We start from the raw sequence: 22,155 nt of genomic DNA, 5'->3' as shown, positions 1-22,155 counted from the left end.
CATCCGCATATAAAACGCAATGGCATGAATTCAGGCAATTAGGAAGATCATTGATGTACAGTATGAACAGCAGGGGTCCAAGTATCGACCCCTGGGGCACGCCTTGATTAATAGTTTTTGATTCTGAAAATACACCGTTAGTGCACACAACGTATTCTCTGCTTAAAAGATAGTTTTTTAGAAGTGTTAAGGTAGGGCCAGTTACTCCAAAGCTTTCAAGCTTTGTAAATAAGATGCTATGATTTATGGTATCAAAAGCTTTGGTGAGGTCCAGAAATACTGAGCCAACTAGGTAACCAGTGTCAATTGAATGTTTAATGTGATCAGTTAACGAAAGTAAGGCTAGACTAGTAGAACTTCCCGAACGAAAACCAAATTGACATTGTTTTAATAGGCTAAACTTATCTAAATAATTAGTTAAACGCTTAACAAACAACTTCTCAATAATCTTGCTGAAGGAAGAAAGAATTGAAATAGGTCGATAGTTTGATGTTGCCGTTTTATCACCTTTTTTATACACCGGAATGACCTTTGCGCGTTTTAACAGGGGGGGGAAAATGCCGGTTTTGAAAATTAGATTAATTATATGGCTCATGGGTACGCAGATCAAGTCCGCCACTATTTTTAGATGACGTGCGCAGATATTGTCTAATCCAGGACTCGTGTTTTTTAAGTTGCGGATTGTTCGATATACTTCTTCAGATGTTACTGGAAAAAGAAAAAATGAACGCGTGGGACGAGGCAAGTCTATTTGATACGTTCCTTGTTTATGTACGTGAGATAATGAAAAGTAGGCACTAAAGGTGTTGGCTATGTGGCCAGGCTGACTGTAAGTGTCGTTGTTAAATCGAATTTTAGGTATGGTCTTAGGAGCAAAGGACGGCTTCAAAAATTCGTTCAAGAGCTTCCATTGATATTTGGAAACCATACAAATCAGAGTCATCGTCGCAGAGCCACGTTTCAGAGGTACAAATAAACGAAAAAGAGTGATTTAGTGATGAAATAAAGTTAGTGATACCATCAATGTTTTTCCGGAGGCTTCTTGTGTTAAAATGAATGACTGATCGGTGATCTTTTTTTTTTTTTTTGATCGTTGGTGAGCAGAGTTTTGCAGACACCCGCGGACACCAAAGACATCTCGATTTGATAAGCACATGACATTCTTCAACACTTTACCTGAAAATCCGCAGGTCAGCCTCGGACGAGATGCGGTATACTTTACTATCGCATGTTTTCCTAGCTTTGATTAGGCAATTGTCGGTCCAGAGGAACTGCCAAGAGTGTTCTTTCTTCAGTTTGAGGGCCATAGCAAACAGTATCTTGTTTTCGTGCGTCAGATGGTCATTCACGTATACCGGCTCGTGTTGCTCGCCAGAAAAGCCAATCTGATTGGTCCTCAAACGGGCTTTTCGTGCTTTCCGGACGAAATCCTTTTTCTTGTCCCGGCAACAAAAACGGGCAATAGTGTTCAGATCGTCAGATTTCGTGGGGACCCGGTGAATGACATCCAAGTCAGCTGAAGAAATAGGACAGTCGATAGCGTCCCCAATGGCTGTCAAAATGGCTGCACAGTTTTCGCCTTTGGTGACCGGAACGCCCTTGATTTCGACATTATTGAGTCGAGAGTACTGTTCCAGGTTAGTGACACGCTTTTCCAGCGCTGCATTTTTAGCCACGAGTTCCTTGTTAGACGCCACGAGCGCCTTGTTGGACGCCACCAACTCATCCCGTTCCTTCACCATGTCGTCGTACTGTTTGCTCATGAATTTTACACTCTCCTGCAAGTCAGCGACTTCATCAACATCTACATCTTTGTCTATTGTTTTCGCCTCAAATTTTGAAGCGAGGTCTGTAACCAACGTCTCAAGCTCTTCAATTTTCTTAGCAAGTTCAGCGTTAGTGGGCATTTTGCAGTTCAAGGTTCACACAAAAATTCTGATGGGGCAGCAGTTGCGGCGTGGAAAAGGCCAAGAAGTAGACTATACAGTACCGACCAACTAACCCGCAAATATGCAGCACGAAGATTAGGTGGTGTTCACCCGCCGCAACTGCGCTGCCAACTGTCGATCTTGGGCCTTGATGCGCCTTTATGTCTCCTTCGGTGAGGTCACGCGCCGTCCGCGCAGCCGCAAGGGATGCTGAGGAAAGGGTCACGTGGCGGGCCAGGCAGGGATGCTGGCGACAAATCCACGGCGCTAGATCAAGGCACGGCGATGACAGCCTGCAAATATGCAGCACGAAGATTAGGTGGTGTTCACCCGCCGCAACTGCGCTGCCAACTGTCGATCTTGGGCCTTGATGCGCCTTTATGTCTCCTTCGGTGAGGTCACATGCCGTCCGCGCAGCCGCAAGGGATGCTGAGGAAAGGGTCACGTGGCGGGCCAGGCAGGGATGCGGGCGACAAATCCACGGCGCTAGATCAAGGCACGGCGATGACAACCTGCAAATATGCAGCACGAAGATTAGGTGATGTTCACCCGCCGCAACTGCGCTGCCAACTGATGATGGCCTTGATCCCTCTTGCCTGGAGACTCGGCGCCACTCCGCACATCTACAGCATCATATACGCGGACGACATCACCATCTGTTCGTTTCACCAGGACCTTCATTGTCCGAGAGGGAAGCCTGCAACAGGCTCTCGATTATAGCAATTCTTGGTGCAGGTATCTGGGCCTCACCATCTCCTCTACCAAAACAGCCTTACTTACGGTGGCCAATTCATGGGGCCGTCGGCGCTTAACAGCTTCCCCTATCCGCCTTTTTGTTCAAGGCACGCCTATAGAAACAATGTCGACTCTGCCCTGTCCGAACGACGCCCCGTCTGAACGGGGGCCCTAGCTGTTTGAACGGGATCCTGTTCAATAATCCTATATAATAGGAACCGTTAACCAATTTTTTTTTCAATAGGGCGGGCTTGGATATCACAACTTCCGTTTCTGCGGCACCTTGGATTCGCTCTACCAAGCATAAAGCATCCCAATCGCTGCACCTGTTTCGTCGAATTTCTCAAGAGGCCGGCAGTGTAGAATATCCATATGCTGGTCCGAGCCATTCTTCAGCCCCACATAGTGCATCAGGCTCAATTCAACAATCTCACAAAGTCAGACTGGGCGCTTTTCTCGAATCCGTCAACAATCCGGCTATGCGAGCAATAACTGGCCTACCAGCCCTCACCCGCCATCACAATTCTCCAACAGGAAGCACACCTGAACACATTTGATGAATTAGTTCATCAGCGTAGTCAAGCGCGCCTCCAAACCCTCAACCCAGCCCTCAACCCAGATGCCGCTGTTCTTGCAGCCTATATGACCAATCCACCAGCCCCACAGTTATCTAACACCACCATAAGACCACCGTGGGAGTTTCACCAATTAACAGACACGCGCCCTATTTCCCGCATCCATCCCCGTACGGTTGGTCCTCCGGTTCTGTTTTCTACGGACAGTGCTGCTGCCACTTCCTCTGAGGTGATGTTTGTCGACGCCAGCGCACCAGACACACCGCTCCATACCGCTGTAGTTCGCCCGAATATGGCTCCCGACCCTGTTACGTGCACCTACATCACGACGGAAAAGTGGCCATCCACCCAAGCCGAGCTCCTCGCAGTGCGGGACGCTCTGCTGCACACAACTGTATACTTCCCACCCCCGCTTCAACCGAGTTTTCGACTACACTAATTCCTCCGCTGCTATCTGAGAGCTTCGAAAAACATTTACGCCAAACAAACTTGTGTTACAAATCCAGGACATTCCAGACATTTACCCAGCCGTATGTCAGATGCTGGTACGCACCCCGTGCGTGTGCAATATCCCGCTCCGCTGGCAACTTCCTCAGCGGCTATCCGCCTCACCGGTGTAAAACAACGTCTTCAACGCACCGCGCGCGCACCGCGCGGTACGGATCTGCCTGGCGGGTTCTCCCGCTTAGATCAGGTCCTGCTCCAACGACTTCGCTTGGGGGTGGCCCTCACGCCGGCTGCGACGAGGACCCGGCCACCCCAGTACCATGCCCCGTTTTACTGAACGTCCTTCTGCCCTGCTCCTGTTGAGCAGGCTACATCAGAGCATTTGTTGTGGAGTTGTCCTCGCTACAAAGACTATGTCTCGTGTACCTCGCGTCCTACGACCCGCGCCCCGGCCGTCCCCCGTACTTCGCCTCATGGACACAGGGTTCATATGACGGCTCACTTCTCTGGTTTCTTCGGGAATCAGAGGTCTATATGTATATATAGCTTTTGTGCTGATTGGTAAACTTCCGCAGTTAAAAAAAACACGTAGCCAATCACAGGCGACTGCCGTTAGAATTTCTGGAACGTAATTCTCACGGCTGTCGGGAGATTACCGTATACCAAAACTTTCGTCGGGGGAAAGCCACCACCAGTAGCAGCGGGAGCGACAGAGGCGAGCGATGATGATGATGATAACAATATTGTCAATAATAATTATGATGATAACGTAAGGATTGTGACTGTGCACACCGCGGTACTTCCAACGTTCACCCTTAAGAAGACATCTCCAACACCTTTCAACGAGTTATTCCAAACATCGTCCACGTCACCTGCACATGTACGATCATCATCACCTCGTGACCGGTGGCTCGCTGGCATCGTTTCAGCCGAATTCAGGGTGCCACATCAAGCTCTTCAAGTGCGATCATCGGCAACCGGTCGCCGTCGTGCCCACCGTATACCCGAGTGGCTTAGGCCCACCGCCTACTGATAAAACGTTCGAGGAAGGGATTTGCGATCGCTGTTTGATCAAAACGTGCCCATGCCCGGATCGCTTCGTGAAATCAAGCACCTGGCCGTGCAAAACACCCAGCCGTCCGTCGCAACGATCGCGATGACCGAAGGTGAGCAGCGCTTCTGGTCTCCACCTGTGAACAGCGACGCCGCGCGAATTTGGACATTCGCTGGACTCGACGCGGGTTCTGCTCGGAGTCTTGGCCCCGTCGACCAGGCTCGGTACGAAGACCACGCATGCAAGATGGGAGGCGAGAAGGATGTACTCGTGGGATCAGCGCCCCACGCGCTCGGCGAGCGTCGTAACAGCGTCGGCCGCAGGCGATACCAGCAAAGCAGCGAGCAGGAAAACAGCTCAGACGCGACGTCACCGGCAGGGCGGTCCGGCTACGACGGGAACGCAGCAAGGAAAGAAAGCGCCTCGACCGGCAAACCCTCAAGATGCGCAGAATATGGTAGGACATACACCGCGTCTGGTCGCCACGAAGACAGCTGCTGGCGCAATGGTCGCTCGCCGCTTGACGGGCCGCCGGGTGAGCACTGCCGCGGCGGCACGGAGGAGTCGCGCTCGCTGGTAGACGGCGCAGCCAAGGACGACCCCGGCCGTCTGAAGGTGGAAGCCGGTGCCACAGACAACCGTGAATAAAATCCAACTGGAGCAACGATCGACGCACCACGAGGAAGGTAGACGTGAGTGAGAAAGGCAGCCTGAACCTCGACGCTAATGGAAGCGGTAAGGAAAACTGGCAGCGAGAATTGCAGCCCCTGTCGATCCCGAAGACTTCGAAGGCACCGTCACCTGATGAACTATACATGTGCACAGGGTTTCGCGCTCAATCCGGAGCCTTGAAACATTACTCCTGCATTACGGAACAACTGAATTATGCGCAATTAAACTTCTTAATTAAGATTTGTTATTTTTGTTCATATTTGTAATTAAAATGCCTAATTGCCTCTACACGGGCCTTGCTCTGCACTTCTTCATCCTCAGTGGACCCTTCGTTCTAGCACATACGATTTTGTTCCCAGTTTTTCTTCACTTGAGACGCTCATAGTTCGAAACGTTCGTTTTGCATCGAATTAGGCAACAGATCTGCTTGCCTTGGAGCGATTCCAGGTCAAGACAGTGTTCACACGACCCCCAGATTTTCGTGCTGATCGAACTGCTATATCGCTTTCCTCCAGTTTCGATACGTCCAAATTACTCCCCTTCGATCCAACACTCCCCGGTGAAAATTCACAAGAAAAGCACAAGGCAGCATCTTTCGCTGGACTGTACTCAGGCCAACAAAATGTTCCGAATGAGTGTGCCCAAAAACGGCACTTTCGATTATTTGATTCTGTTTGTGCATAGCTAATTGGCATTGCTAGTAACGGGTCGTCGTTCGGGCTTGCGTGGTTCTGGTCGCTGAAACGTGTTGAAAAAGGCCTCAAGGGTTCATCATCGTGCACCTGCTGCTGGAACTATAGGGGTGCAGTCAGCAGCTTCCTGCTGCAGGGCCTTTGACGGCTCCAGCCTACAGTGCCCATTTGTGCGAAAAGCCGTCATTGTTGTTAATGTTGTTATCCGGTCAAGAAAATGGCCACCCCTGAAAATAGTAAACATAAAACACACGCTTTGCCCCCGGGGTTCGAGCCCGTGTCTCCACAGTAACAGTCGAATGCGCTACCACTGTGCTATTATGATGATGATGATGATGTCCTCTAATATTTTGGCACGTACCCACAAGGGGGGATTGGCCAGTGCTAAACTGGTTAAAAACGTGAGGACTTCAAAATACTTATTTCCGGAAAGAGGGTGTAAAAGGAAACTTAGTTAAGAATGAAACCCGAATTACCCATTAATCAGCACCGTTTAGCAATTCAAATGACCTGAGGCAGAAAGAAAATTTTGAATGCAATTATATATATCCCTTCTTGCAAACCCCAGCTTTGATGCGCCAATAGATAATATAAGTGTTATCGGTAAAGTCAACCCCAACCGCTCAATCGGCTCCTTCAAAAACAGTTGTCTAGCTGTTGAGAAACGGCGACAGTCGAGAAAAAAATGTTCGATTGTTTCGGGGACCTGGCACCGCACACATAGTTCTGTAGGTGAAAGTTCTGATCTGAACAGTTAGAAATTAAGCCGTGGAACCCTGCAGCGCAGCTCGGTGAAGGTCACCTCGCATTGCCGAGAGCCACAAAAATGAACATTCCACCCGAACTTTAAATGTTGGAACTCTTCAAATGATAAAAGCGAATCGGAACGGGTGGCGTCTAAATGCCAATATCGTCTTAGTCTCGCAGATGCAAATAGAGCCAGATTAGGAATTCCGAATTGAATGGGAGCTGTGACGGCGAGATTAGCTAAATGGTCCGCTTGCTCGTTGCCCCTGATGTCCGTTTGGCCAGGGACCCAAGACAAGCGTACCTCCTTCACGTGCCTGGGAACAAAAAATAATAGTGTGCTATTGCGCACGCTGCGAGTGGTATATAACTAACGTTGCTGTCGTCGTTGTTGTTCCTTTCTTTGCGGCCCATACCCACTTTGGGGATCGGTCGAGTCTGCTAGCTAGCGTAATTTGCTTCGTAAGAGGATGAAACGAAAGCGAAGAAATAATAGTGCAGCAGAAAAGAAGCCTGTCGAAGTAATTCGCACCAGAAGGCAAAGAAACGAAAGTGAAGGAACAGGCACAAATACTATGTTATAAGTTGTTATTAAGTATCCGCAGGATTTCGCTTTCATAGCACGTAAGCGACCATAATTGCTCCGAGGGATTTTTGACGCACCTTGTACGGGCTGTCTCCGGAGTCAGCGAGCTGCACCGCGAAAGAATAAGCGAAGGTTGAAAGAGACCCTGCAGTTCTTTTTTCAACTGTTTCCGAAATCTTAAATGCTTGCGGAACGTAGTCAACCAGCCCATCCAGTACTTATATTAGAGGGTCGCAAAGTACCCCAGCCAAAAAATTACTCCTCTATGCTCATCAGATAACTTAAAAAACTTGCTCAAGAGACTTTTCCCTCTTTCGCGGTCTAGGCGTTCTTCGACCGCTGGAAGTATAACATTACGGCGGTGTAGCGGCTATTGGTCGGTTTTCTTTCAGTTGCAGCATCGAACGCATTCGATAGCCGCTTTAAAAATAGAACAATGGAAGCAAAACAGAAACGGAAGACGTATCTGCCGCGACGAGCAAATCACGCAGTGCCGCTTCGTGCTGGGGGTAGCTATAGCTTTCACAGTGCTTCCAGACGCGGAGAAAAGAGTGAAAACGTTTATCGGAAGTGTTGAAGGGTCCCTTTAAATTATTCTATGTTCATACTTGTTTAGATAGTTGATAGAAACCGAAGAAAATCACCATAATTGCACCAAAACATTAAAAAAATGTCTCAATGCACTTATGTCGGCTTACGTTCTTTGGAGGCGAAAGCCTGGTGATACTGATCAACAACTTCTATTCTGCGACATCGTATCTGCGTCTATTTCTAAAGAAAAGCTTTACTAACCTAGTTCAGCCGCGTTTCACCATTACCAGCAATTTGACCTTCATTTGACCGCAGCTGCGCCGTAGCTGTGGCAACGTATCACGTGGCTCGCCACGGCGAGCTCCACCGTCGCCTCCACCGCCGGCTTGGCGCATGCACTCTCCGCAGCTGGGTCGCCGCCTGACCATAGATGAGAGCGAGCTGAGCCGTCTTCTCTGAGCGTTGCGTGGGAGCACGACGCTTTGAGCTGTCGTCGGCAAGCGCGGTCTGACCACCGCCGGATATCGCCCGGCGAGCTGCTTTACTGCAGGGCGTCCGGAAGGCCGAGCGCGCCAAGCTAGCGTTGGAGACTGAGGAAGAGCAAGCAGTTCGGCTCGCAAAACGCCGGAAGCGGGCTTAACCAGGCTAAACCAAGCGTTTGCTTTGCATATCCAGGGTTTGCTGAGCTAAGCCGCAGCCATCCTTTCTCGCTTTCGTTTTACCGTGTTTTCGGCCGAATCGCTATCGAATGTCCACAGGCTTTCGCCTTCACAGCGCGCAAGCAAACTTAAGTGTCCCGAAGAAATTTTGACCCGCCTTGTTCGGGTTGCTGTCCGGGGTTAGTCAGCTGTGCTTGGAAAAAAAGAGAAGGTTCAAATTATTCAGTTTTTTTTTTCTTTTCAACATGGTTGTTAGCACCCGACGAAAGTCATTATGACTGAATCAAGACAACACAAATTTCTTAAGGCACTTATGTCAGCTTGCGTGCCTTGAATGCGAAAGCCTGAGGACACTTATCAACGACTTCTTACTGCTACATCGTATTTGCGTCCCCTTCTTCGTTTTAGGGTGCGACAGTAATCTGAAAGCGAAGAAAAGGACGCAAATACGCTGTAGTAGTAAGAAGTCGTTGATAAGTGTCCTGAGGATCTTCAAGGCACGCAAGCCGACATAAGTGCCTTAAGAAATTTGTGTTGTTTTGATTCAATCAGAATGACTTTCGTAAGGTGCTAACAGCCATCGTCAAAAAAAAAGATCGAATAATTTAAACTACTACCTTATGTATAAGACCATCATCAACCCATACCAGAAAGATCAGAATATTAACCGATTCCTACCAAGTATTTCAAGAACTTCGACGACCATGTTCGATGCACCCTTCAGTAAACAGTAAGGTATCAGGCAAACTATGGCCCAATGACCCTACAACTCCATGGCACTCAAGTCCGCATGGGCTGGACTCCTGGCCATGATTCGGCGGCACCCGGGAATCAGGCAGCCGACGAAGATGCGCAGGAGTCCTGACCCCCAGGCTTCAGACCTTGTTGACTGCTTCGGCCTGGCCAATTCCTGGCCAATACCAGAGTCCCTGAAGGACTCTTCCAAAGTAGGTATGTGCCCAGAAAAAAAGGAATCAATGAAAGTATTGTGCTCTCATCCTCATCACCGTGTTCCTTTTCCCTTTGCGTCGCTTTCTATATCCGGTAAATTATTGTGGCATGTGCGATCGCCCTAATCATACACCTGTATACTTTTTGAGCGTCTATGTTCTTTCTCACTAGTGTATTCAGCGTGCAGAGATTCCTATACGCCTCAGTACTTGTCTCTAACATGCGTTTTTAAACTGGAAGTCCCCAACACATAAACTAGGTCTACCTTTTGTCAGCTCCAGCCAAGCGGTTGGCTCAGGTGCAGAGGATGCGTGTTATACGAGCGTTCCGAAAGCCCTTGGATTGAATCCCAGATCAGCGAATTTTCTTCCCTCTAATTTTATTCTCCTTGCACTTTCGGCAATTTTTCGGTCACGCCGACGCCGGACGCCGGTTTTTCGCGTAACAGGCCATTCAAAGCATTCGCGTTAAAATCCTTCGGCAGCTACCGCAACCGCACCGCCTTGAGTTCGGGCGAGCCTTGATGAGCCTGGTCATTTACATCAGCAATGTTTATACGGCAGAGACGACTGGAGGCGAAAAGCAAAAACGCCCGTGTGTACGAGATTTCGGCGCACGTTAAAGATCCCCAGGTGTTCAAAATTAATCCGGAGCCCTCCACTACGGCGCGCCTCATCGCCTGCGTTGCGTCGGCGCGTTAAACCCTACAATCAATCAATCAATCGGTCCTCCTGTAGCTGAAGTCATTTGAGATGCGAAACAGGCATCGATGCCAGTGACCACAGCAGACGGGCTGTAGCCGTCAGGCGCAAGCTCCTGTTGTACACGGTGCTGCCTTTCAGCCCCCTGCTGGTGACGGTCGAAAACGTTCGTCGGAGGCGCGCCATCACCAGGAGCAAAACGAACGGGACCGGGAGCGGCAACGGTGAACGATGATGATGATTGTAGTGTTGTTCGGTTACACCAGATGGCCTTCTGAGTCATTGGACACACAATGGATGGCGCCACTGCGCTCGTGTGTATATAAACGATACGCGCTGATTAAACGGGGTTATTGTCATGGATCATACAGTGGTGTAGGGTGTTTACTTTTGCGTGTCGCCGTGCCGGCTACACGACATTCTGGCGACGAGGATGTCTTCCACGGGCATTTTGCCACCGCCTCCTTTTCTTGCCACCCCCGGCACGCCCGATGTTCCATGGGCCCGATGGTTACGCCTCTTCGAGAGGTTTCTGCTGGCGTCCGGAGCGACCGAGCTACCCGCACCCCGTCGCCGAGCCCTCCTGCTGCACTGTCTTGGTACGGAAGGACAGCGCATTTTCGACGCGCTTCCGCCTAGTACGACGCAAACCAAGGCAGAGCTAACGAGTGCTGCACCCGGTGTCACGCCCACGCCAGATGCCGCCGCTGGAATCATCGGAACCACTGCAGCTACTGGAACACAAGACGGGACCACTGGAGCCCCGCGCCCACCCGACGAGTACGACGTAGCCGTTGAGATGCTTTCGAAGCATTTCGCCGCCCCTTGCAACGTCCGCCTTCAACGCCATCGATTCAGGGAGCGTCGTCAACTGCAGGGTGAGCCCATCACTGATTTCGCCGTAGCGCTTCGGGAGTTAGCAGCTCTTTGCAATTTCGCCACCCAAGCGGACGAAAACCTGTGTGAACAGTTCGTAGCAGGCGTCACGTGCCCGCGGCTACGAGAGCGATTGCTGCTGGAAGGCGATAACCTTACGTTCGATCATGCTGTCGAGGTAGCACGGCTTCGTGAACAAACCCAGCGTGAATCCGAAGCCTTCGCCAGTCCGGTGCAGCGCATTCAGCAGCAGTTGCCAGACAGCTCAGCCAGGCAGGGTCGACGAGATAACGGCGATAATGGCACACGCCTCCCGGGGCGTCGCTACTTCAGCTGCTCACGCACCTTCGCCTGATGTGAATGCCGCCGCCGCTATTGTCCCCGGGCCTAGAAATGCAAATGCCTGCGGAAACTGCGGCGCAGCAGGGTGTTCGCCTTCGGAATGTCCCGCGCGCGGTCGCACATGTTTTGCCTGCGGACGCCGCGGCCACTTTAAGAGAGCATGTCGCAGCTACCGTCGCGGCCGAGACGGGTATTCTGCAGAGGTCCATGAAATCGTTCCGGAAGATGATGCTGCCAGTGTCATTAGCATCTTGGCGGTCCGTACTGATAAGAGTACAGGCGTCTACGTGGATGTCAAGGTCGCGCCAGTTTCCGCGACGACACGGGTGCATACCATGAACTTCTTGGTTGACACAGGCTCGGCCGTGTCTATTATGGATGAGCACCAATTCCAAGGCTTGTTCGCAAGCGCAATACAACTGACAAGTTCCCATCTTACATTGCTGGATTTTTCGCGCAGGAAGATTCCCGTTCTCAGGTCATTTCACGCCATAGTCACGTACAAGGGGAAAGAAGCCATTGTAACTTTTCATGTTACGCCATGTGGTACATCTCTCCTTGGCCTGGATGCTGTTCAAGCCCTTGGTCTTCGCATCATGGGAGAGGAATTGCGCTGCCTGCAAATGTCCACGCAGTAATGCCGAGAGCTTCCAGCTATGAGTTCAGGCCTTCCCCAAAGCACCATGCATACAAAACCCCTCGGCCCTCCCAAGTTTGGTATGCCGCCAACACTGTGGACAAAGTTTGGCCACTTGTTTTTGCCTGGCCTGGGACTTGTAAGAGGTGTGCAACACAAAGTCAAGATGAAAACCTCCATCGAACCAGTCGCACAGAAGCTGAGGCCCCTACCATTTTCAGTCCGCCAGCCTGTCTCTGACGAGATTGAGAAGCTACTTGCTACTGATGTCATTGAGAGAGTCAATGCTTCCGAGTGGGTATCTCCTATTGTAGCAGCCCGCAAAGCAGATGGTAGCATTCGACTGTGTGTCGATCTCCGGGAACCCAACAAAGCTATAGTAGCAGACAACTTCCCTTTGCCTCATATGGAGGAGCTGCTTCATGCCCTCAATGGAGCACGCTGCTTTTCCAAGGTGGACCTGGCATCAGCCTACTACCAGGTTTTACTCCACCCAGACAGCAGAGACCTAACTTCATTTATAACGCACGATGGCCTCTTTAGATTCAAGAGGGTCTGCTTCGGGTTGGCATCGGCACCAGCTGCGTTTCAGCAGATCATGACGCAAATTCTTGGAGGTTGCAAAGGGGTCTTGTGCTACTTGGATGACATAATCATTTTTGGCAAGACGGAGAGCGAACACAGGCAAAACCTGAAGGAAGTGCTGGAACGAATAGCAGGAGCTGGGCTCAAGCTCAACGAAAAATGCGTCTTCAACACGTCGGAGCTATCGTTCTTAGGACATCGCGTCAGCGCAGAGGGTATAGCACCGCTCCAGGCCAAGGTTGATGCAATCATTAATGCTCCTGCGCTTAAAGATGCAGCCACGCTACGCTCCTTTTTGGGGCTAGTTGAATACTATTCTAAATTCGTGCCGCGACTGGCAGAGGAAGTAGAGCCAATGCGCCGTCTACTTCGCAAAGACGTGCACTTCGACTGGAACGACGCCGCGAAAGAGAGCTTCGCGGGAGTAAAAAGACTTCTAGCATCCCACAAGGTCCTCCGAATGTTTGACCAGACGCTACCGGTCATTGTCGCAACAGGTGCCTCTGCGTACGGTCTCGGTGCCGTACTGCAGCAAGTGGAGGGGTCCCATGTGCGGACTGTGGCATTTGCATCGCGGACATTAACAGAGACAGAACGGAAATACTCGGCTGGAGAGCGTGAGGCCCTTGCCTGTCTCTGGGCCTGCGAGAAGTGGCACGTTTACCTCTGGGGCCGATCATTTACGCTACTGACGGATCACCAGGCTTTGGTGGCATTGCTCTCGTCCCGTAGCACAGGACAGCGGCCACTTCGTATCGCAAGGTGGACCGCACGACTGCTGCGCTACAACTTCAAAATACAGTACCGCAGCGGAGCCCACAACCAGGTAGCAGATGCCTTGTCCAGACTGCCCGTGCCAGACACAGAGGGTGGCTTCCAGGTTGATGAAGAGGTTGTGTCCTTGGTTACATCGTCTGTACACTGGGGCAATCTTCAGGTTGCTACCGCTGCGGATGACATACTACGGCAGGTCGTGCACTTTGTCCAGTCATCATGGCCAACAAGGAAAAGACTTGCCGCAGAACTGACGCCGTACTACGAAATACGAGACGAGCTCTCGGTAGTAGATGGGTTGGTTCTGCGCACAGAACGCATTGTAGTGCCTGCCAAGCTAAGGGATACATTCATCCAGTTAGCTCATGAGTCGCACCCGGGAATTGTGAAGACTAAGCAGCGCATCAGGGAAAAGTACTGGTGGCCCTGCCTTGACAAGCATGTGGAGGCCGCCGTCCGTAGCTGCAGCGTCTGCCAAGCTTCGGACAAGAGTGTCAAGAACTGGCAAGCACCACTCCAGCCTGTCCCGCTTCCTGACAGGCCCTGGGACAAAATATCCATAGACATAATGGGCCCCTTTGAACGTGCACCGGCTGACTGTCGATTTGTCATCGTGGTAGTGGACTACTACTCCAGATGGCCAGAGATTGCGTTCTGCAGGGACATCACTTCTCGCACGGTGATCAACTTCCTGCTTGCTGTCTTTGCGCGAGAGGGTTACCCTACTGAACTGGTCTCGGATCACGGCCGACAGTTTACGTCGAGTGAATTCGAGTGCTTCCTTGCGGACAGGGGCATCAAGCATTTCTTCTCGGCAGTTTACCACCCTCAAGCCAATGGCTTAGTGGAAAGATTCAACAGGGTCTTGAAATCGTATATACAACTAGCTCTCCTAGAGCAGCGACCAATCAAGACCACTGTTATAGAGTACCTGGGTATTTACCGAGCCACACCCCACAGCGCCACTGGCATCTCCCCAGCAGTGTTGCTTCATGGCCGCCACATGAGGACATCATTAGATGTTGTTGGCCAGCCATCAGCGGATTTCAGCACCCATCCCACCCGTGAACTGCGTAGACTTCGGCGTCGTGTCTGCGAATACCAACAGAGAAATAAGGTGTATGCAGACAAGCGAAGAGCAGCCAGGGAGCCCAAATTTAAAGTGGGGGCCTACGTGCGGGTGAAATGCCCGGTACCTGGAATGAAAGGCACCCCTAGTTTTGGTGCTCCACTCAAAATACTGAAGCGGGTAGGACGATGGTCATTCCACCTGGAGGACGGCCGTACCTGGAATGCCTCCCAACTGTCTGCTGTACCCCACGAAGCTGTTCACGAAGAAACAGGGGCAAGACAAGAACCGCTGCGGGAGGACAGGGGGACAGACGGGTCGGCAGGAAACACCACAGCACGGACACCGTCCTCGAAGGCAAAGAGCAACACGTCCCAAAATACCCCAATACAGGAAGCTGCACAGTCTCCGGGGGGGTCAGCACTGCCTCCTCATACGCCAAGCCCACCACGGCCTCCACCAACGGGGACCACGACCTCAGGACTGGGTGCTGATCGTGTCGACGAACCACAGGCCTTCCATCAGCCAGAGGAGCAGCCGGTGCCCCTCCGTCGCTCTACACGGGAGCGAAGACCACCAGAGAGACTCAGGGACTATGTGCGGTGACTTGTTTACAGTGGATACTTTACTATAATTTTACTGTCACGGGTAGTGACTATTTCTGTTCATGCACATAATCTGTGTTCTGTTAAGGGAGGGGGTAGATGTAGTGTTGTTCGGTTACACCAGATGGCCTTCTGAGTCATTGGACACACAATGAATGGCGCCACTGCGCTCGTGTGTATATAAACGATACGCGCTGATTAAACGGGGTTATTGTCATGGATCATACAGTGGTGTAGGGTGTTTACTTTTGCGTGTCGCCGTGCCGGCTACACGACAATGATGATAATAATATTATTTAAAATCATAAGAAAATAATAATCACGTAAGCATTATAATCATGTGCACCGCGGGGCTTCCGTAGTTCAACTTAGGATGGCATCATTATCACGTCCGGAAGGCACCATATTCAGCTTCTACGAGTTAGTCCAAACTTCGTTCACGTCATTTTTACATTATCATCACCTCGTGACCGGTGGCTCGCTGGCATCATGTCAGCCGAATTCAGGGTTCCACATCAGCCCCTTTTGTACGGTTCCTGCCGAAGACGCCGACACCAACCACCTGCTATGGACGTGCCCTACCCTGAGTGCAGCGAGATCCAGACACCTTCGCGGCACAGGCCTGCATCCTGGGAGACCCCCTGATCTCCAACGATGGCTGTGGGGGCCCCACCACCGCTGTCTTCTGGATTTCCTCCGGGAAACGGGTGCCAACTTGTACCTCTAAGACTCTATGCCAAAGGGCATACTATCGCAAAAAAAAAAAAAAAGCTCTTCAAGAGCGATCATCGGCCACCGGTCGCCGTCGTAGCCACCGTGTATACCCGAGTGGTTTAGGCCCACCGCCTACTGATAATACGCTCACGGAAGGTATTTGCGATCGCCGTTTGATCAAAACGTGCCCATGCACGGATCGCTTCGTGAATTCAAGCACCTGGCCGTGCAGAACACCCAGCCGTCCATCGCAGCGGTCACTATGACCGAAGGTGAGCAGCGCTTCTGGTCTCCCCCTGTGAACAGCAACGCCGCGCGACTCCACGCGGGTTCTGCTCGGAGTCTTTATTCCGTCGACCAGGGTCGGTACGAAGACCACGCATGCCAGAAGGGAGCCGAGAAGGATTTACTACTGGGATCAGTGCCCCACGCGCTCGGCGAGCGTCGTAACACCGTCGGCCGCAAGCGTGACCAGCGACGCAGACAGCAGGAAAACAGCTCAGACGCGACGTCACCGGCAGGGCGGTCCGGCTACGACGGGAACGCAGCAAGGAAAGAAAGCGCCTCGACCGGCAAACCCTCAAGATGCGCAGAATATGGTAGGACATACACCGCGTCTGGTCGCCACGAAAACAGCTGCTGGCGCAATGGTCGCTCGCCGCTTGACGGGCCGCCGGGTGAGCACTGCCGCGGCGGCACGGAGGAATCGCGCTCGCTGGAAGACGGCACAGCCAAGGACGACCTCGGCCGTCTGAAGGAGTGAGCCGGTGCCACAGACAGCCGTGAATAAAAGCCAACTGGAGCAACGATTGGCGTACCACGAAGAAGGTAGACGTGAGTGAGAACGGCGGCCTGAACCTCGACGCTAATGGAAGCGATAAGGAAGAGTGGCAGCGGGAATTGTTGCTCTTGTCGATCCTGGAGACTCCGAAGGCACCGTCACATGATGGGCATATACACGTGCACAGGGTTTCGCTCCCAATTCGGAGTCTTGAAACATTTCCCGTGCATTACGGAACTGAATTATGTGCAATTAAGACTTCGTAATTAAGATTTGTTATTTGTTTATTATTATTGTATTTGTAATTAAAATACCTAATTGTCTCTAAACGGGCATTTCTCTGCACTTTCTTCACTCTCAGTGGGCCCTTCGTTCTAGCACATACGATTTTGTTGCAGGTTTTTCTTTACTTGAGACGCTCGTAGTTCGAAACATTCATCTGGCATCGAATTAGGCAACAGATCTGCCTGCCTTGGAAAGATTACAGGTCAAGACTGTTTACACGACCCCCAGATTTTTCGTGCTGATCGAACTGCTATATCGCTTTCCTCCAGTTTCGAAACGTCCAAATTACTCTTCTTCGATGTAACACCCCCCGGTGGAAATGCTCAAGAAAAGCGAGGCAGCACCTGTCGCTGGGCTGCACTCAAGCCAACAAAACTTTTCGAACGAGTGTTCGAACAAGCCATTAAAACTTGATTATGTTTGTGCATAGTTGCTTGATGATGCTGGAAAGGTCAGCTTTCTTGCCTGGCTCTCTTGTCCACCTCATTAACTGTCTTTGCTAGAGACTGGTCATCTTGCGGGCTCGCGTGGTTCTGGTCGTCGAATGGCATTAAAAAGTCTTCAAGGGCATCTGGTGCACCTGCCGCTATGTCTAGGTGTGGAGTCAGCAGCATGCTGCTGCAAGGTCTTTTAAGTGCAGAGCACTTTAGGGGCTCGCCTTGTCGTCGTGGCTCGCTCGCTGGACTCAAGTAGAGCCACACGGCGTTCCGTCGTAGAGGCTGTCGTCACGGCGTAACCCAGAGGCTTGAAAGCCAAGCGGTTTATGTAGTCATAAGCGTTCGAAAATCGTGAACCGCTTGTGCTTCTCATACATCTCCCCGTTGTTTAGCGTAAAGAAAACTGCAGGTACACTTGAGGCATAATATACGTAATTATGGGCAGCGCCCGCGTTCATTTATTTAGGAACGCTCGTTGGGTGGTTTTTACGATAGTGAGCGAAAAAAGTGGTAGTGCAACGCCTGCACGTGCGGGGGTAAAAGCAGGCACAAAAAGAACAGAACTCCCGCTGCCGCAGTTTCCGGAAGGGGGCGCGCGAGCACTACGAAGGCGGTAAATTTGAAATGCGTTGGGTGGTAGCAATGAGCGGATAACGGCGCTACAGCCCATTATGACGAATCACTGCTCTGCACTTCCGACAACTTTCACATTGAGTGATACGGCTTTAATTTTTAGGTATTATTCTGACGCATCTTGCTTGGACGGCTCTCTGGAGGTAGCGAGCTGTAGTACGAAAAAATAAGAGACGGTTTAAGTTATTCAATTCATTTTGCTTGTTAACATATTTGTTAGAACCCGACGAAAGTTATGATTAAACCAAAACATTAAACATTCCTCATGGCACTTAGGTCGGCTCACGGGCTTTGAAGGCGAAATAAATCCTGGTGGTACACAGAAACTTACTTCTACATCGTATTTGTGCCTCTTTTTCGCTTTCGTTTCTTCGTATTTTGGCCCGAATTACTTCGACAAGTTTGTTTACTGTTATACGGTGCTTGCGTCCCTTTCTTCGCTTTCGTTTCTTCGTTTTACGGCACGAATTGCTTCACCAAGCAGACTTCAGCAACGGATGAGTATTTCAAATGGAGAAGCTTTAGAAAATTTGCCGCGGTTTAGCTTTGGTGAACCCTAGTTGATAGCGAAAGCTTCGCACGTCTCCATTCCCTCCTCGCCTATCTCTCCCCTGCCGCCTATCTCTCACCGCCATTGGGCCTCTGCTTCGTGCCGGGCTCTTGCGGAAGGGTGACTCTGCGCCGCACGTGGCGCGCGTTTATCGCTACGGCGGAGGCCTCCTCCCCTTCCTCCGCCACGTCTCGTGCACGTTTCGTTTCCTTTCTCGCCTATCTCTCTCCTGCCGCCTATTTCTCCCCGCCATCGGGCCGCTGCTTTGTGCCGGGCGTTTGCGGAAGGGGGTGTGGTTTGACCTCTAGCTCTCAAGGTCAAAACTGGTCACCCCGCGAAGACTGCCCGAGGTAGCGTAGTGTAGCTTTCGCTACAAAAGGAACAGCAGAAGTGAAATAATGATAATAATAATAATAGCAACAAGCAAAAAATTCTTAACGTGCCAAGGAACAGCTCATAGGCCTTTGCACTGGCGCACGAAAAAAGAGAACAAGAAATAAACTTTCAAGCTGAAAAACGTACATTCAGTCAACCCAAACGAAACTGATATGCTAGAACAGAACAGATAATTTAGTCAGACAGATGAAAGAGAATATCCACAAACTACAGTAGAACCTAACTATATTGAAGTGCTCGGACCGTAACGGGGGGTCTCTGTATGAATGCCTTCGCTATAGCAGTATATGATCTTTCCCACGGCTACTGCATTTGAAATGCAATTCTTGTTAAAAATGGTTGGTTCCACTCGAATCGCAACGCAGTCAGAAGTGCTGCAGGATCGCTGTTTACACAGACGCTCGATCAGGAGCTGTTAATTAAAAGCGTCTCGATGAGTGCGAAGGCTTGGTAGTCAGCCCTTTCAATCAATAAATCAATCCCTCCCCTCCTTCTCCTCTTCAATTTCCCCACGCTTCCCTGTTCACTTCCAAGCAATTGTCTCCGCATCCCCTTCCACTACGCACTGGTTGATACATTTCTCGTCTCCCACTCCTTCCTACATTTCTGCCACTCTCAGCATGCTCCTCTACACTCTTCCCTTCACCAATCAGTACAATCAGCCACCAATTCGAAGTGGGTCAGTAACCCCCCAGTGAGCAGGCTAATTTGTAAGATTTATGGCTCAGAGTCAGTGACAGACAGACAGACAGACAGGCAGGCACAGACAGACAGACAGACAGACAGACAGACACAGACACAGACACAGACAGACAGACAGGCAGACAGACAGACAGAGACAAATTCGCACGTTTAGGTAGCCCGAAAAAGACTACGTCTTATGAATGAATGAATGAACGACTTTATTTAGAAATAGGCCTGAGGCCCTGGGGGGTTATTGGAAGATGAGGGAAGGGGAGTCGAAAGCCTCAATGAAAATCTCATGTACGCTATTAAACACAAATTGTCCGTTTGCAGGCCCTACTAGGGCTGTCAGACCGCTCTACACTGCTTTGTAAAGACCACTGGCAAGTGACTAAATTCGTACTACGTGCAATTTCTGCGGTGCCGCTAATATCCTCCCGAACTTGTTTCACCTAATATGGTCTTGTCCGACATTCGAAAGCGGCCGAGAACAGCTGGTAGCCAATTGCCCACCACCACGTACGAATGCGGAGCACCTGGAGCGTCTGCGTTCCGATGATAGTCTACGTCTTATAATATCATTGTTGTGGCCTTCATGCAGTGGCGCACAGCGATGGATGTTACGCGTGAACTTGGTCCTTCCGCAGGCCACGTGGGAGCGCGAGCTGCCGGCGTGCGCCTCGGAACAGTCAGCGTGCAGCCTGGTGCACCGGCGGTACTGGCAGAGCCCGCTGGAGATCAGGCTCTGCCGCTGCCCGCGCAAGGAGCCCTGTCCCGAGGGCTTCGAGGGGACGCCCAACGGAACGGCAGTGAACCTCACCGCCAGGACACAGCTCAAGGTTCGCCGCTTCGTTGAGTAACGAGACTCCCTCACTTTCAACAGGCTTCAGGCAACGATTCGAATACTGAGCTTCGAGCGTGTTTCGTTCACAGCAAAACAGACGAATGTATTTAGCGATTGTATTGGTCCAGACTGGAGTGCGGTTTTGGTGGCTTTGCGGCCGATTGTAAGCGCGAGATATTGCAGGTTTGCCTTTTCCAAAACACTGTACGCGAAATTTACGATATAGTGCCTGATATACATCGCGTCTGTAGCAGAAATAATTGTTCTTTTCTTCATCTCCAACACCCCCACAACAGCCAGCCATACTAGTTTTTAGCACTGAACCATCCCGCACGTGCAATGGTGCAGTTTGTGATCTCTCTTTGGTTTCGCAGATGTGCACTCCGTTGCGAGCTCCCCAGTGCAACGCCAGTCAAGTGTCATTGGTAACCAAAATCATCCGAAAAATCGTTCCCGAAGCCCAGAACGCCGAGAAGATTCATGCCGAGGTGTTGTGTCGCTGCTCACGCCAGGACTCGGACGTTTATTACCGTAGGGCCCACGGAAATAACACGGCAGACCTCACGTACTATGAACAACGGCAGTACTTCACCTGCGAATCGGTATGTTCATGTTGCAGAGCATGCAGGGTTTCTTCCAACTATTTCGACGTGCTTGCATTGCACTCTTTTGGTTTTCTTTTGCATTCATTACCTTTCGCGATGTTATAGTGCATATGCTGCGGTGTCGCACGCTTTACTTTTCCTGGTGCCCCCCACCCCCCTCGTCCGCCTTTTCTTTTTTCTTCTCGCACTCGCCCCCTCACTTCGTTGAACCCCATGTGAAGTAGCTAGCCCTGCCACTAGTGGGGCTGACTAGAGTCACTAAATAAGCAGCCTAGTGACACTAGGGCTGACCACTTCACTTTTCATCAACGCTTTCTCTCTACATTTCTCTCGTGCGAATGGTTATATCAACCACCAGGGTGCAATGTTGTACCTTTAAAACTTCCTCTTATGCCGTAGAGCAATCTCTCGCAATAAACAAAAAACACCACCATCGATAGAGAGTCATTTATGATTGAAAAAAAACGACTTAATCTAAGCTCAGATGATCTTTTCGTGTCAAGATCTTGCATGTCAAAAGGACGAGTGGAAAGCATACAAAAATGTCTTGCGCCTTCGTTACACTCTTCTCTGCTTCCTAGGCTTTATCAAATCCATTGCCGTTATTATGTAGGCTTAAAGGGACACTGAAGTGAATTTGTCAAGCTCCCGTTTTTGCTTGGACTGCGTAGACTGGCTCAAATTAGCTCACTTTTCATCGTTTATTCGGTTGACAAATCGGTAATTATTTTACAAAGCGCGAAAGAAGAAAAACTACCATGCGCGGTTTGCGGCGGCCGCACCAACTAAAGCTGTGACGTTAGGAGGAGCGGGCACCGTGATTGGACGATGCCCAAGGTGAGCAACCAAACATGTTTCGGTTTCGGTTTCGGTTCTGTAAAACACAACTGTTGGCGTTGTTGGATGGGCATTGTCAATAACTCAGTAATCATCGTTCCGCGCTTCTGCCATGTTGTCAGCTGTAAAAATGCATAAAGATAAGCCTCCTAGGACGGATTGGAATCGTAGCATTCACTAGCCGAAACCTACGCAGTGCATGAACGCCCTCCGCGTACCCGCA

General features: G+C 50.7%; 1 protein-coding gene and 1 pseudogene across 3 annotated transcripts in view; both read left to right on the top strand.

Moving 5' to 3' along the window:
• Positions 1-22,155, top strand: part of LOC144155482 (uncharacterized) — a 43,526-nt gene that overhangs the window by 12,952 nt on the left and 8,419 nt on the right. For 2 of the 3 annotated variants that reach the window (XM_077686951.1, XM_077686952.1), the window contains exons 2-3: positions 20,294-20,485; positions 20,865-21,092. In XM_077686951.1, the coding sequence (XP_077543077.1) occupies positions 20,294-20,485; positions 20,865-21,092 (420 nt within the window). Of the gene's footprint in view, positions 1-20,247; positions 20,486-20,864; positions 21,093-22,155 lie in introns of all 3 variants that reach the window. The other variant, XM_077686953.1, reaches the window with a different exon arrangement.
• LOC144172489 (uncharacterized) lies at positions 10,523-12,123 on the top strand (annotated as a pseudogene).

The sequence above is a fragment of the Haemaphysalis longicornis genome, unplaced genomic scaffold, assembly GCF_048455015.1.
Source record: "Haemaphysalis longicornis isolate Haplotype H1 unplaced genomic scaffold, Haemaphysalis longicornis Haplotype H1 scaffold_1, whole genome shotgun sequence".
NCBI classification, from domain to species: domain Eukaryota; kingdom Metazoa; phylum Arthropoda; class Arachnida; order Ixodida; family Ixodidae; genus Haemaphysalis; species Haemaphysalis longicornis.
This window is presented reverse-complemented; position numbering and strand designations above follow the sequence as displayed.